We start from the raw sequence: 12,480 nt of genomic DNA, 5'->3' as shown, positions 1-12,480 counted from the left end.
ACAAAGCAGTGTTGAAGCCAAAGGACTTTAAACTCCATGAGGCCAGGAGGCAAAGAGACAAAGTCACTTCCAGGGCCTCACTGGGACAACCTGACAGGCTATAGGCGCAAGATTGCAAACTCAGAGAGATAAAACAAATGGACGGGAGGGATCCCGTTCTGCGAGAGACAAAGGGAAGAGAAAGAGAGACTGGGGAAGCATAGGACTGTATCTAGACAAGAGAAAAAACTCTGGATCCAGATTGAGAAGGATCCAATCTCTAACTGAGAGGCTTTCATTGGACTGTGTCCGGCTGCCCAGATCGCACACCTGGAAAGGAAGGGAGCCAGCCCCAAGCTCAGTGGCTAGGTCAGGGGCATAGTCTCCCTCCCTGGAGTGGGTTTGTATCCACTCAAAAGATGAAGACTGCCTGCAACCGCCAGTCAGAGACTGTGGTAGATAATCTAAAATGCAAATTCCTTTCATATTAAAGTGTGTTCTTATGCTTTCTTATTCTTCTACCCCATATGCTATTTTTCATCTTGTCTCTGGAAAATAGTTATTCAGCTTTCAAAACCTATTCTTTATACTGTGCTTTTTCTATAGCTCTCTTCCATATCTCTTTTTCTCTAGGGCTCACCACATTTAGCTCTCTACTACTTTTGTACCTTCTGTGACTTCTGTTATACCTAATTTTGTGACTTTTTTTTAAAGATTGTCTTTCTACACTAAAAGTTTCTGAACCCTGAGCATTGTGGACATGTCATGTATCCCCAGTATTACAGTGCCTTACATACAGTAATTAATAAGTGTTGAACTGAATTGACATTTCAGACTGCATATCCTTTCTTACATTGTTATGGGCAAGGTATTTATTACTCAACAAACATTTGTCTTTTATAATAATGACTATGGGTTTACTGTAGCTATGAAGTACATGTGCTTTGCTAGGAAGAATGCTCTAAGATCCAAGTTCCACTAAGTTCTCTCTGCCTTTCAGTTGATAGATTCAACATTAGTCCTGTTCTGAGGTATGAATAGATAGTACTCACAGTTTATTGCATATAAGAGGGCATGTGATTTGATGAGTTGTTGTTCCACATTCTATTACCTTGTGCTTTTCTTTATCTTTTTTAAGTTTATTTATTTTGAGAGAACATGTGATCAGGGGAGGGAAAGAGAGAGAAATAGAGAATCCCGAGCAGGCTCTGCACTGTTAGCACAGAGCCTGGCATGAACTTATGAACTGTGAGATCATGGCCTGAGCTGAAACCAAGAGTTGGACGTATAACTGATGGAGCCACCCAGGAACCCTGCCTTGGGCCTTTTTGGGGGGGGGGTGGGGGGCAAACCCAGTTTCATAGACAAAAGGACAGGACTGGTTTAAGCTACTGTTGATCTATAGTGTCTATGCATTGAGAGAGTCATGACCTACTTCTTAGGTGCATTGTTAAACTTTACTTGCATGCATAAGAGAATACATGAAGCAGATAATGAAAGAATATCATACTGGATACTTTGAATTGATTTTTTTCATACAGCTTTGATTGTTAATCTCTATTTACTGGATTAGCATATATCTGACATTTTGGGACTTAATAAACTTGGCTTATTGCTCCTTCTTGCAATTGACACTTTAAATTATTTGTTTATAATAAATGGTTCATATGTTGAGAAAAAAATCAATCCAATTTTCTTTATTCTCCTTTTTTCCCTTATGCTATATGCTCGTATTTTTCTTATATATACAAATGTTTTAAGTGTAAAATAAACGCATAATACCGTGTCAGAAATGCAAGCTGCTCTATACAAACTAGTTTTCCCACACTTTATAATTCTCTATAAAACATTAGCTAAGTTTATTGTACCAGCAAATAGTTTTGCCTATATATATATTTTGTAGAGCATTAATAAATACCATTCTTCATGAATTAAATGTTTGTTTTTAGATCTTGATTCTTCACAGAGTAGTCATTCTACCAGTTATTATTCTCCAAGGCCAACAGATAGTTGCTTCAGTTCTAGTTCAGAGGTGGTAAGTTACTTTTTTTTTTTGGCTTATTAATTTATGTTCTGCTAATTTAGAATTACTTGTATTTCTCATAGATTACCTTTACATTCTAAAAAAATAACTGTCAGTAAATAGTGAAAACAAATTTAAAGAAAATTTAAAATTTCTTATGTAAGAAAAATATTAAAAAAACGTAATTTTGAAATGTAAGTGAATATCATTCATTCACATTTATAAAAATGATGTGTTCATTGTTATTTATAAAAGCCACTTTTACCAGGATATGTGTGTGAGTGTATAAATGATAAAGTTGGTTTTTTTAAAAAATGCTTTTTTAAAGAGGGGTGCCTGGGTGGCTCAGTCGAGCTACTTGGGATCAAGTCATGGTCGGTGAGTTTGAGCTCTGTGTTGGGTCTGTGCTGACAGCTCAGAGCCTGGAGCCTGCTTCGGATTCCGTGTTTCCCTCTCTCTGTCCCTCCCTCTCCCCTCTCTCTGTCTCTGTCTCAAAAATAAACATTAAAAAAAGAAATTTAAAACAATGCTTTTTAAAGAACCCATTCACAAAAATTGAAAACCTGAAACAATTAAGAATACATAGAAAAAGTCTGAAGGCTTAGATGAAGAAAACTATAAAATGTTAAATAATTTAATCTGGATAATTGGAGTGTTGTGTCTTCATGTTATATCCTCACCGGGAACGCTGCATTTCTCACAAATAACATTTTAAATTGATTATCTTTCATTAATTCTTCCATGTTCATATGTTCATTTCATCTTCTTTTTTTTTTTTTTTTTAAGTCTTTGGCTTGCTTTTTAAACTATTCTTTTTAAGGATGGACACCAGTGACCTCTATCTTGCCAAATTTATTGGTACTTTTCAGTTTTCCTTTTATGAGAACTAATAATATGAGTAGAAATTATTGTCTTTATTGAAGCATTTTCTTCTCTTTGCTCTTGTGACAACACAATGTCTTGGTTTCTGTCATACCTCTTTGAATTCTACTTTATGCCTTTGCTGACTTCTTTTCCATTATTCTCCCTATATAAATGTAATATTTAAGGTTTGCTACAGGACACTTTTATTCTCTTAACCTGTACTCTAAACTCTGGATGATGCTCTATATTCCATTAACATACAATATCTGGCTCATGATAGGGGCTGTTCTGGCCTCCTGGTTTGGAGGTAGCTCTGCTCCTTGCCTGCCATGGCTCTATTCCGGATTTTTTAGGTGTTCCAAAAATACATGATGCTATGCCTTGGTGTGTGCTTTTTCCCACTTACTGTGAAGAACTCAGGTGGACTCTTTCAATTTTAACTGTCACATGTCGGCCCTGCCCCAGGAGCTTAAGCTCTGAACGTCCTTAGCAGCGATGGACAGAAATGTGTTAAGAAATGAATGAAACCTTGGGTTTATCAGGAAGTGATCTATTTGCACCAGGCCGTGGCTGGAAATTGAGTCGCAAGCAATGATAGAACTCTGAAGGTCGTGTCCATTTTCTAATGAAGGAATTAAGCCTCTAAAATCCATTCTATTGACACTGTCACATTGAATACCATATGATATAGAGAAACAAGGAGGTTTAAATAATTCTTGTGTGTGTGTGTTCATTCATTAGAATTTGGATATCTTTCCTTTATGTTCAAGGCTATTTTTTCTGAGAGGCTACTACATAAAGTCCACATGGACAGAGCTTTGTGGACTACTTGGCTTTCCTTTATAGCAATTTAACTGAGTCCTCCCATTGGAGAAATTCCCAACCCTCCATTGATTAATGGATTAATTTTTCTCTGAATGTCAATGTCCCTAGGTAAAAAGTCTATATGTGTTCTTTTGAAAATTACTTATAAGATTTGTGACTCAGATTCCTCATTTGGAAAGTAGAAGTAATAGTAGTCCCTACTGCAAAAGGTTATAAGAATTAAGGCATGTGTAGGTGAGTACTGACTGTTGTATGTGGGTGATAAATCACTGAATTGTATACCTGAAGTCAATTTTAGCATATATATTAACTAACTATAATTTAAATAAAAACTTGGGAGGGAGGAGGCAAGATGATGGAGAAGTAGGGAGCTTTGTACTTTGCACTTTACACCCTCCCATATCTCTCAAACAAAGAAGGACGGAAGCCATAAGACACTGAACTGCAAGAGTCTTGGAGGAAAAGAGACAGAGTCCACTAAGAAGACAGCCTCATAGGGCTACCTCAAGAAACAAGCCAAACTACACATGTGGAGAGTCCCAAATATCACTATGAGTAGGGAAATAAAATAACCAAAGGCACAACAAGAGAGACCAAGGGACACCATTAAAAGAACACCTCCTGAATGGACAGCCTCTTGTAATATAGCAATACCCACAGGTGCAGAGTGCACAACAAGCTTTTAAAACCAACAAGAGAAAGAAAGCTAGCCAAAATGACAAAACGGAACTCTCGTCTAAAGAAATTCCAGGAAGAAGTCACTACATACTTGCTCAAAACAGATATAAACAACATAACTGAGCAAGATTTAGGACAATTGTCATAAAACCGCTGGGCTTAAAAAAGAGCATGGAAGACATCAGAAAGCTATTGCTACAAAGACTATGGACATTTAAAATGGTTGTGATGAATTAAAAAATGCTACAGATGAGGTGCATAATAAAATGGAGGCTGCCACAGCACAGATTGAAGAGGCAGAGAGGAGAATAGGCAAATTAGAAGACACAGTTATAGCAAAAGAAGAAACCAAGAAAAAGATAAATTGATCCAGGAGCACAAAAGGAGAATTCGAGAACTGAATAACAACAATCAAATGGAACAATATCCATATCATAGGAATTCCTGAAGAAGAAGAGAGAGAAAGGGGCTGAAGGAGTACTTGAACAAATTATAGATAAGAACTTTCCCAATCTGGGGAAGGAAACAGACTTTGAAATCCAAGAGGCACAGAGAACTCCTCTCAGACATAACTTGAATCACTCTTCTGCATGACATATTGTAGTGAAGCTGGCAAAATAAAAGGATAAAGAGACTTCTGAAAGCAGCTAGGGATAAAAGGCTACTAACATACAAAGGGAAACCTATCAGAGTGGTTACAGACCTATCTAATGAAACTTGGCATACCAGAAAGGAATGGCAGGAAATCTTCAATGTGATGAACAGAAAAAAAATGCAGCCAAGAATTCCTTATCCAGCAAGCCTGTCATTAGAATAGAAGGAGAGATAAAAGTGTTCCCAAATAAACAAAAATTGAGAGAATTTATCACCAACAAACCAGCCCTATAAGAAATCCTAAGAGGGACTCTATGAGGGAAATGTTGCAAGGAATACAAGGTACCAGAGACACCACTACAAGCATGAACACTACAGAGAACACAATGACTCTAAACCCATGTTTTTCAATAATAACACTGAATGTAAATGGACTAAATACTCCAATCAAAAGACATAGGGTAGGAGAATGGATAAAAAAACCAAAATCCATCTATTTGCTGTCTACAAAAGACCCACTGTATACCTGAGGACACCTTCATATTGAAAGTAAGGGGATGGAGAAATATCTATCCTGCACCTGGAAGTCAAAAGAAAGCTGGAGTAGCTATACTTATATTGGACACACTGGATTTTAAGGGCAGTAGCAAGAGATGAAGGAGGGCATTATGTAATAATTACAGGGTTTCTCCTTCAGGAAGAGCTAACAATTATAAACATCTATGCACTGAATTTGGAAGCACCCAAATACATAAAACATTTAATCACAAACAGAAGCAATCTTATTGATAAGAATGCGATCATTTCAGGTGATTTTAATACTTAACTTACAGCAATGGCTAGATCAACTAGACAGAAAATCACTGAGGAAACAGTGGACCTGAACAACACATTGGAACAGATGGATTTGACAGATATATTTAGAACTCTACATCCTGAGGCTATGGAATTTACTTTCTTCTTGAGTACACATGGTACATTCTCCAAGATAGATCACATACTCGGTCACAAAGCATCCCTCAATAAATATAAAAGAATTGAGATCATACCATGCACACTTCCAGATCACAATGCTATGAAACTTGAAATCAATCCCAGGAAAAAGACTGGAAAACTTCCGAAATCATGGAGGTTAAAGACCACCCTACTAAAGAATGATTGGGCCAATCAGGCAATTAGAGAAGAAATTAAAAAATATATGGGAACAAATGAAAATACAACAATTCAAACACTCTTGATGCAGCAAAGGCAGTCCTAAGAGGAAAGTATATTACAATCCAGACCTATTTCAAGAAACTAACAAAAGTGCAAATACAGAATCTAACAGTGCATCTAAAGGAACTAAAAGGAGAGCAGCAAGAGCACCTCAAACCCAGGAGAAATAATGAAGATCAGAGCAGAAATCAACAATATAGCATCCAAAGAAATAGTTGAACAGATCAGTGAAACCAAGAATTGGATTTAAAAAAAATAAAATTGATAAACCTCTAGTCAGGTGTCTCAAAAAGAAAAGAGAGAGCACCCAAACAGATAAAATCATGAACGAAAATGGATCTGTTACTACCATTCCCTCAGAAATACAAGCAATCATCAAGGAATACTGTGAAAATTATATGCCAACAAACTGGAAAACAGAAGAAATGGACTAATTCCTAAACACACGTGCCCTACCAAAATCTAAACTGAAAGAGAAAGAAAATCTGAACAGACCCATAACCAGTGAAGAAATTGAATCAGTTATCAAAAATCTCCCAATGAATAAGAGTCCTGGGCCAGATGGCTTCACTGGGGAATTCTACCAGACAGTTAAAGCAGATTTACCCATTCTTCTCAAGCTATTCCAAAAAATAGAAATTGAAGGAAAATTTCCAAACTCATTTTATGAAGCCAGCATCACTTTGATTCCTAAACCTGAGATCCAACAAAAAGAGAGAACTACATGCCAATATCCTTGATGAATACAGATGCAGAAATACTCAGCATGATACTAGCAAATCAAATTCAACAGCATATAAAAATAATTATTCACCTGATCAAGTGGGATTGATTCCTGGGTTATAGAGCTGGTTCAGTATTTGCAAATCAATCAGTGTGATACATCTCAGTAACAAAAGAAAAGGTAAAATCATATGATACTGTCAATAGATGCAGAAAAAGCATTTGACAAAATACAATATCCTTTCTTAATAAAAACCCTCCAGAAAGTCGGGTTAGAAGGAATTTATTTAAACATCAAAAAAGCCATTTATGAAAAGCCCACAGCTAATACCATCCTCAATGGGGAAAAACTGAGAGCTTTCCCCCTGAGATCAGGAACATGACAGGGATGTCCACTCTCACCACTGTTGTTTAACATAGTGCTAGAAGTCCTAGCATCAGCATTCAGACAACAAAAGGAAATAAAAGGCATCAGAATTGGCAAAGATGAAGCCAAACTTTCACTTTTTTCAGATGACATGATAGTCTATGGAAAACCCAACTGACTCCACCAGAAGGCTACTGGAACTGATCCATGAATTTGGCAAAGTCACTGGGTACAAAATCAATGTACAGAAATCAGTTGCATTTTTATACACCAGTGAAGAAGCAACAGAAAGAAATCAAGAATCTGATCCCATTCACAATTGCATGAAAAACCATAAAATACCTAGGAATAAACCTAACCAAAGATGTAAAAGATCTGTATGATGAAAACTGTAGAAAACTTATGAAAGAAATTGGAGAAGACACTAAGAAATTGAAAAACATTCCATGCTCATGGATTAGAAGAATAAACATTGTTAAAATGTCAATACTTCACAAAGCAATCTACACATTCAATGCAATCCCAATCAAAATTGCATTAGCATTCTTCTCAAAACTAGAACAAACTATCCTATAATTTGTATGGAACCACAAAAGACCCCAAATAGCCAATGTAATATTGAAGAAGAAAACCAAAGCCAGAGGTATCACAATCCCAGACTTTAGCCTCCATTACAAAGCTGTCATCATCAAGACAGTATGGTATTGGCACAAAAACAGACACATAGACCAATGGAATAGAATAGAGAACCCAGAAATGAACGCACAAATGTATGGCCAACTAATCTTTGACAAAGCAGAAAAGAGTATCCAATGGATAAAAGACAGCCTCTCTAACAGATGGTGCTGGGAGAACTGGACAGCAACATGCAGAAGAATGAAAGTAGACCACTTTCTTACACCATACACAAAAATCAACTCAAAATGGCTGAAGGACCTGAATGTGAGACAGGAAACCATTAAAACCCTAGCGGAGAAAGCAGTAAACAACCTCCTTGACCTCAACTGCAGCAATTTCCTACTCAAACATATTGCCAAATCCAAGGGAATCAAGAGCAAAAATGAACTGTTGGGACCTTATGAAGATATAAAGCTTCTGCATGCCAAAGGAAACAGTCAACAAAACTAAGAGGCAACCAAAGGAATGGGAAAAGATAGTTGTAAATGACATATCAGATAAAGGACTAGTATTCAAAATCCATAAGGAACTCACCAAACTCCACACCCAAAAAACAAATAATCCAGTGAAGAAATGGTCAGAAGACATGAACAGACCTTCTCCAAAGAGGACATCCAGATGATCAACAGACATATGAAACGATGCTCAGCATCACTCATTAGAGTAATACAAATCAAAACCACACTGAGATACCACCTCATGCTGGTCAGAGTGGCTAAAATGAACAAATCAAGAGACTATAGATGCTGGCGAGGATGTGAAGAAACAGGCATCCTCCCATACTGCTGGTGGGAATGTAAACTGATGCAGCCACTCTGGAAAACAGTGTGGAGGTTCCTCAAAAAATTAACAATAGAAGTGCCCTATTAAAATTCCCCCTAATAAAAAATTAACAATAGAACTGACCCAGCAATAGCACTGGTAGGAATTTACCCAACGGATACAGAAGTGCTGATGCATAGGAGCACATGTACTCCAATGTTCATAGCAGCACTTTCAACAACAGCCAAATCATGGAAAGAGCCTAAATGTCCATCACCTGGATCAAGAAGATGTGGTATATATATAAAATGGAGTACTACATGGCAATGAGAAAGAATGAAATATGGCCATTTATAGCAACGTGGATGGAACTCAAGGGTGTCATGCTAAGTGAAATAAGTCAGGCAGAGAAGGACAGATACCATATAAGTGGAACAGGAGAAACTTAATAGAGGACCATGGGGAAGAAGAAGGGGGAAAAATAGTTGGGGAGAGGGAGGGAGGCAAACCATGAGAGACTCTTGATAGAGAACAAACAGGGTTGATAGGGGGTGCAGGAGAAGAGAAGGGGCGTGGAGGAGGGCAGTTGTGGGGATGAGCACTGGTGTTACATGGAAACCAACTTGACAATAAACTATAAAAGAAAAAAAACGAAACATACAGAATTGCTACTTTAAATAAATAAATGAAAACTTGAAAGAAAGAAAAATATCTGGCTCATGATAGTTTTCATATTTATCACTGTAGCCCAGATCCTTTTTTAGTTGTCTAATTTCCTATTTTGATATAGCTTTATATTTTACAAAAATTTCCCTTTTTTAAAGAAATTGATTTTTTTTAATTTTAGAGAAAGAGCTAATGGGGAGAGGAGCAAAGGTTGAGAGGGAGGGAGAGGGGGAGAGAGAGGGAGAGAGTCAGTCTCAAGCAGGCTTCACACTCAGCATGGTGTCCGATGTGAGACTCAGTCCAACAACCCTGGGATCATGACCTGAGCTGAAATCAAGGGTCAGACATTCAAAAAACTGAGCCACCCAGGTGCCCTCCTTTTCCTCTCTTTCTCTTAAACTGAACACCCCCAGGTCTTTGCCCCCAGATCAGTTTTTTTGATAATTCCCATATTAGTAGATACCTTTTCTCTTCACTCAGTTGCTCATGCCAGAAACTTGGTTAACTTTGCCATTTCTTTTTGGCTGGTTAGTTTTTTAAAACCAAATTGATTCCATCACTTCAGTCAGTCTGTCTCCAAAATAAATTGCATATTCATCTACTTCTCTCAACTTCTGCTGTCAGTATGCTAGTTTAATGTAGCAATAGATGTCAGTATATTGTTCTACACTTGATCTTAGCCAAAAGGCTGAGAAGCGATATCAATACGGTGTTCTTGCACTATTGTGGTGGCCTCCTGAGAGTTCTCTCTACTTAGACTCTTGTCCCAACTTTTTCTGTTAGCAGTCATCATGCTCTTTTGGAAACCTAAATTGAATATTTCTGTGTTTATTCCATGGATTTATATTTTTCTTCAGAATTTAAACTACTTAGGGGCCTCGGTGTAATCTGGCCTCTGGCTACATCTTCAACTTCTAATAGTCTCACTTCTACACCACATTTCACATGTACTGACATTGTCTTACTCTTAATCATCTTGTAAGTCTCAGTTCAAATGTGTCACTTCTGAAAGCCCCTTGTTTACTCCTCAATCTAAATTAGCCCCTCAGTTTGCTTTCAAAGTGCTTCATACTTGTTCTCATAATGCTTTTCTCGATTTATAATTATGTGTACATATATGATTATTTGATTATTATTTCCATATGAGAATGTGTGCTTTAAGAAGGCAGCAGCCATGTCTACTTCACTCATATTGCAGATGCTAAATGAATATTTATTTGCTTGAATAAATGTATTGAGCTTCTTTTCTCTAATTTGTGGCTAGCTAGTGTCAGTGTTACTTCTTGGGCGGGCTTTTTCTATTTTAATGCCTATCTGTTGTGGCCTATACCTCATTTCAGGGTTTTTATGTTAACTCTGCCTTTTTTTTTTTTTTAAGCTGGAATAATAAGTACTTTTATATGGATTTTTAATAAAAAAAATACTTTCATTAGTTCAGTAATTAGAGATAAATTTTTCTAAAAAAACCAAACAAGGGATGCTTGGGTGGCTCAGCTGATTGAGCACCTGACCTTGGCTCAGGTCATGATGTCATGGTTCATGAGTCTGAACCCTGCAGTGAGCTAGATGATGTCAGCACAGAGCCTGGTTCAGATCCTCTGCGCGCCCCCCCGCCCCTCTCCTGCTTACGTACACACTCTCTCTCAAAGAAAAGATAAATTTTTCATGAAGTCTAAACAGTCAAACTAGCAAATTGAAATCTCCACCTATTAAACTTTTAAAGTTTGACTTTTTTAGATAACAGTTAAGATACTTATTCTTATATAACTTCTGTTTTGTGTATTTGATTTTCCATTAGCTGATACTCTCCTTAAAGTATACTTTTCATGAGACTGGGCCCATAAAAGGTACAATATAGATATTTTTTAACTTAATAAGTCAATGGGAGAATTGCTTATTTATCAATTCCTTTGTATGAAATAGTAAAGGGATGATGTAGCTTATTATTAATGAGGACTGGTAACAGACAAAATTACCTTTTTTCTTAACTCTTTCCCATTTTCAGTACAAGGATTATTATCATTGCTCTTGCTATTTTAAAAGTCCATAACCTCCTGGGAGGCAGTAGGTTGTTACTTTTTAAGTTTTAACACCAGTATAATTAATGTGTAGTGTTATGTTAGTTTCAGGTATGCAGTTCTCTACAGTACTAAGTGCTCATCATGATAAATGTACTCTTAGTCCCCTTCACCTGTTTCCCCCGTTCCCTCCACCCACCTCCCCTGTTAACCATCAGTTCTCTATAGTTAAGAGTCTGGTTTTTGTGGTTTGTCTCCTTTTTCTTTGTTCATTTGTTTTGCTTCTTAAATTCCACATATAAGTGAAATCATACAGCATTTGACTTTCTCTGACTGATTTATTTCACTTAGCATTCTAGTCTCTAGGTCCTTCCATGTTGTTAGAAATGGCAAGGTTTTGTTCTTTTTCAAGGTGGAATAATCCATTTGTGGTGTGTGTGTGTGTGTGTGTGTGTGTGTGTGTGTGTGTGTGTATACCTATGTATATATGTATGTACACACACGCACATACACACCACATCTTTATTTGCTCATCTATTGATGGACGCCTGGGCTGCTTTCATAACTTGGCTTTTGTAAATAGTGCTGCAGTAAATAGCTGTGCACGTATCTTTTTGAATGAGTGTTTTTGTATTCTTTAGTTAAATGCCCAGTAGTAGAACGACTGAATCATATGGTACTTCTAGTTTTAATTTTTTGAGGAATCTCTGGAAGCAGTAGATTATTATTTGAAGACTATTTACTGATATACCAATGGCTTTGATCACAGCCTGCCAAAATCTTCTATCTATTAAATTTTCTATAGTGTAAATTTTAGAATGCTTAAAGTGCTTGAACGATTTTTGTAAATTTAAGCAAAAATTTACAGCAAAATTACTAATTTCTTTTAGCCATCTGAAGATGAAGATCAAATATTGCAGCATGTTGAAGAATCAAGTAGATCCATCAGAATCAAAGAAACAACTAGTAATGTTTATCTAGAAAGGATGCCAAAATTGCCATGTGATAGGATTATTAAAAACAATGCCAAAACTCATGAACAAAATGAGAATCTTCACCACCTCTCAATGAAAAATAATACAGATCAA

General features: G+C 36.8%; 1 protein-coding gene across 1 annotated transcript in view; it reads left to right on the top strand.

Moving 5' to 3' along the window:
• C10H12orf40 (chromosome 10 C12orf40 homolog) overlaps positions 1-12,480 on the top strand; it is a 106,663-nt gene that overhangs the window by 93,420 nt on the left and 763 nt on the right. The window contains 1 exon segment of the mRNA XM_029955512.1: positions 1,929-2,013. Coding sequence (XP_029811372.1) covers positions 1,929-2,013 — 85 coding nt within the window.

This window comes from Suricata suricatta, chromosome 10 (assembly GCF_006229205.1).
Source record: "Suricata suricatta isolate VVHF042 chromosome 10, meerkat_22Aug2017_6uvM2_HiC, whole genome shotgun sequence".
NCBI lineage: Eukaryota > Metazoa > Chordata > Mammalia > Carnivora > Herpestidae > Suricata > Suricata suricatta.
This window is presented reverse-complemented; position numbering and strand designations above follow the sequence as displayed.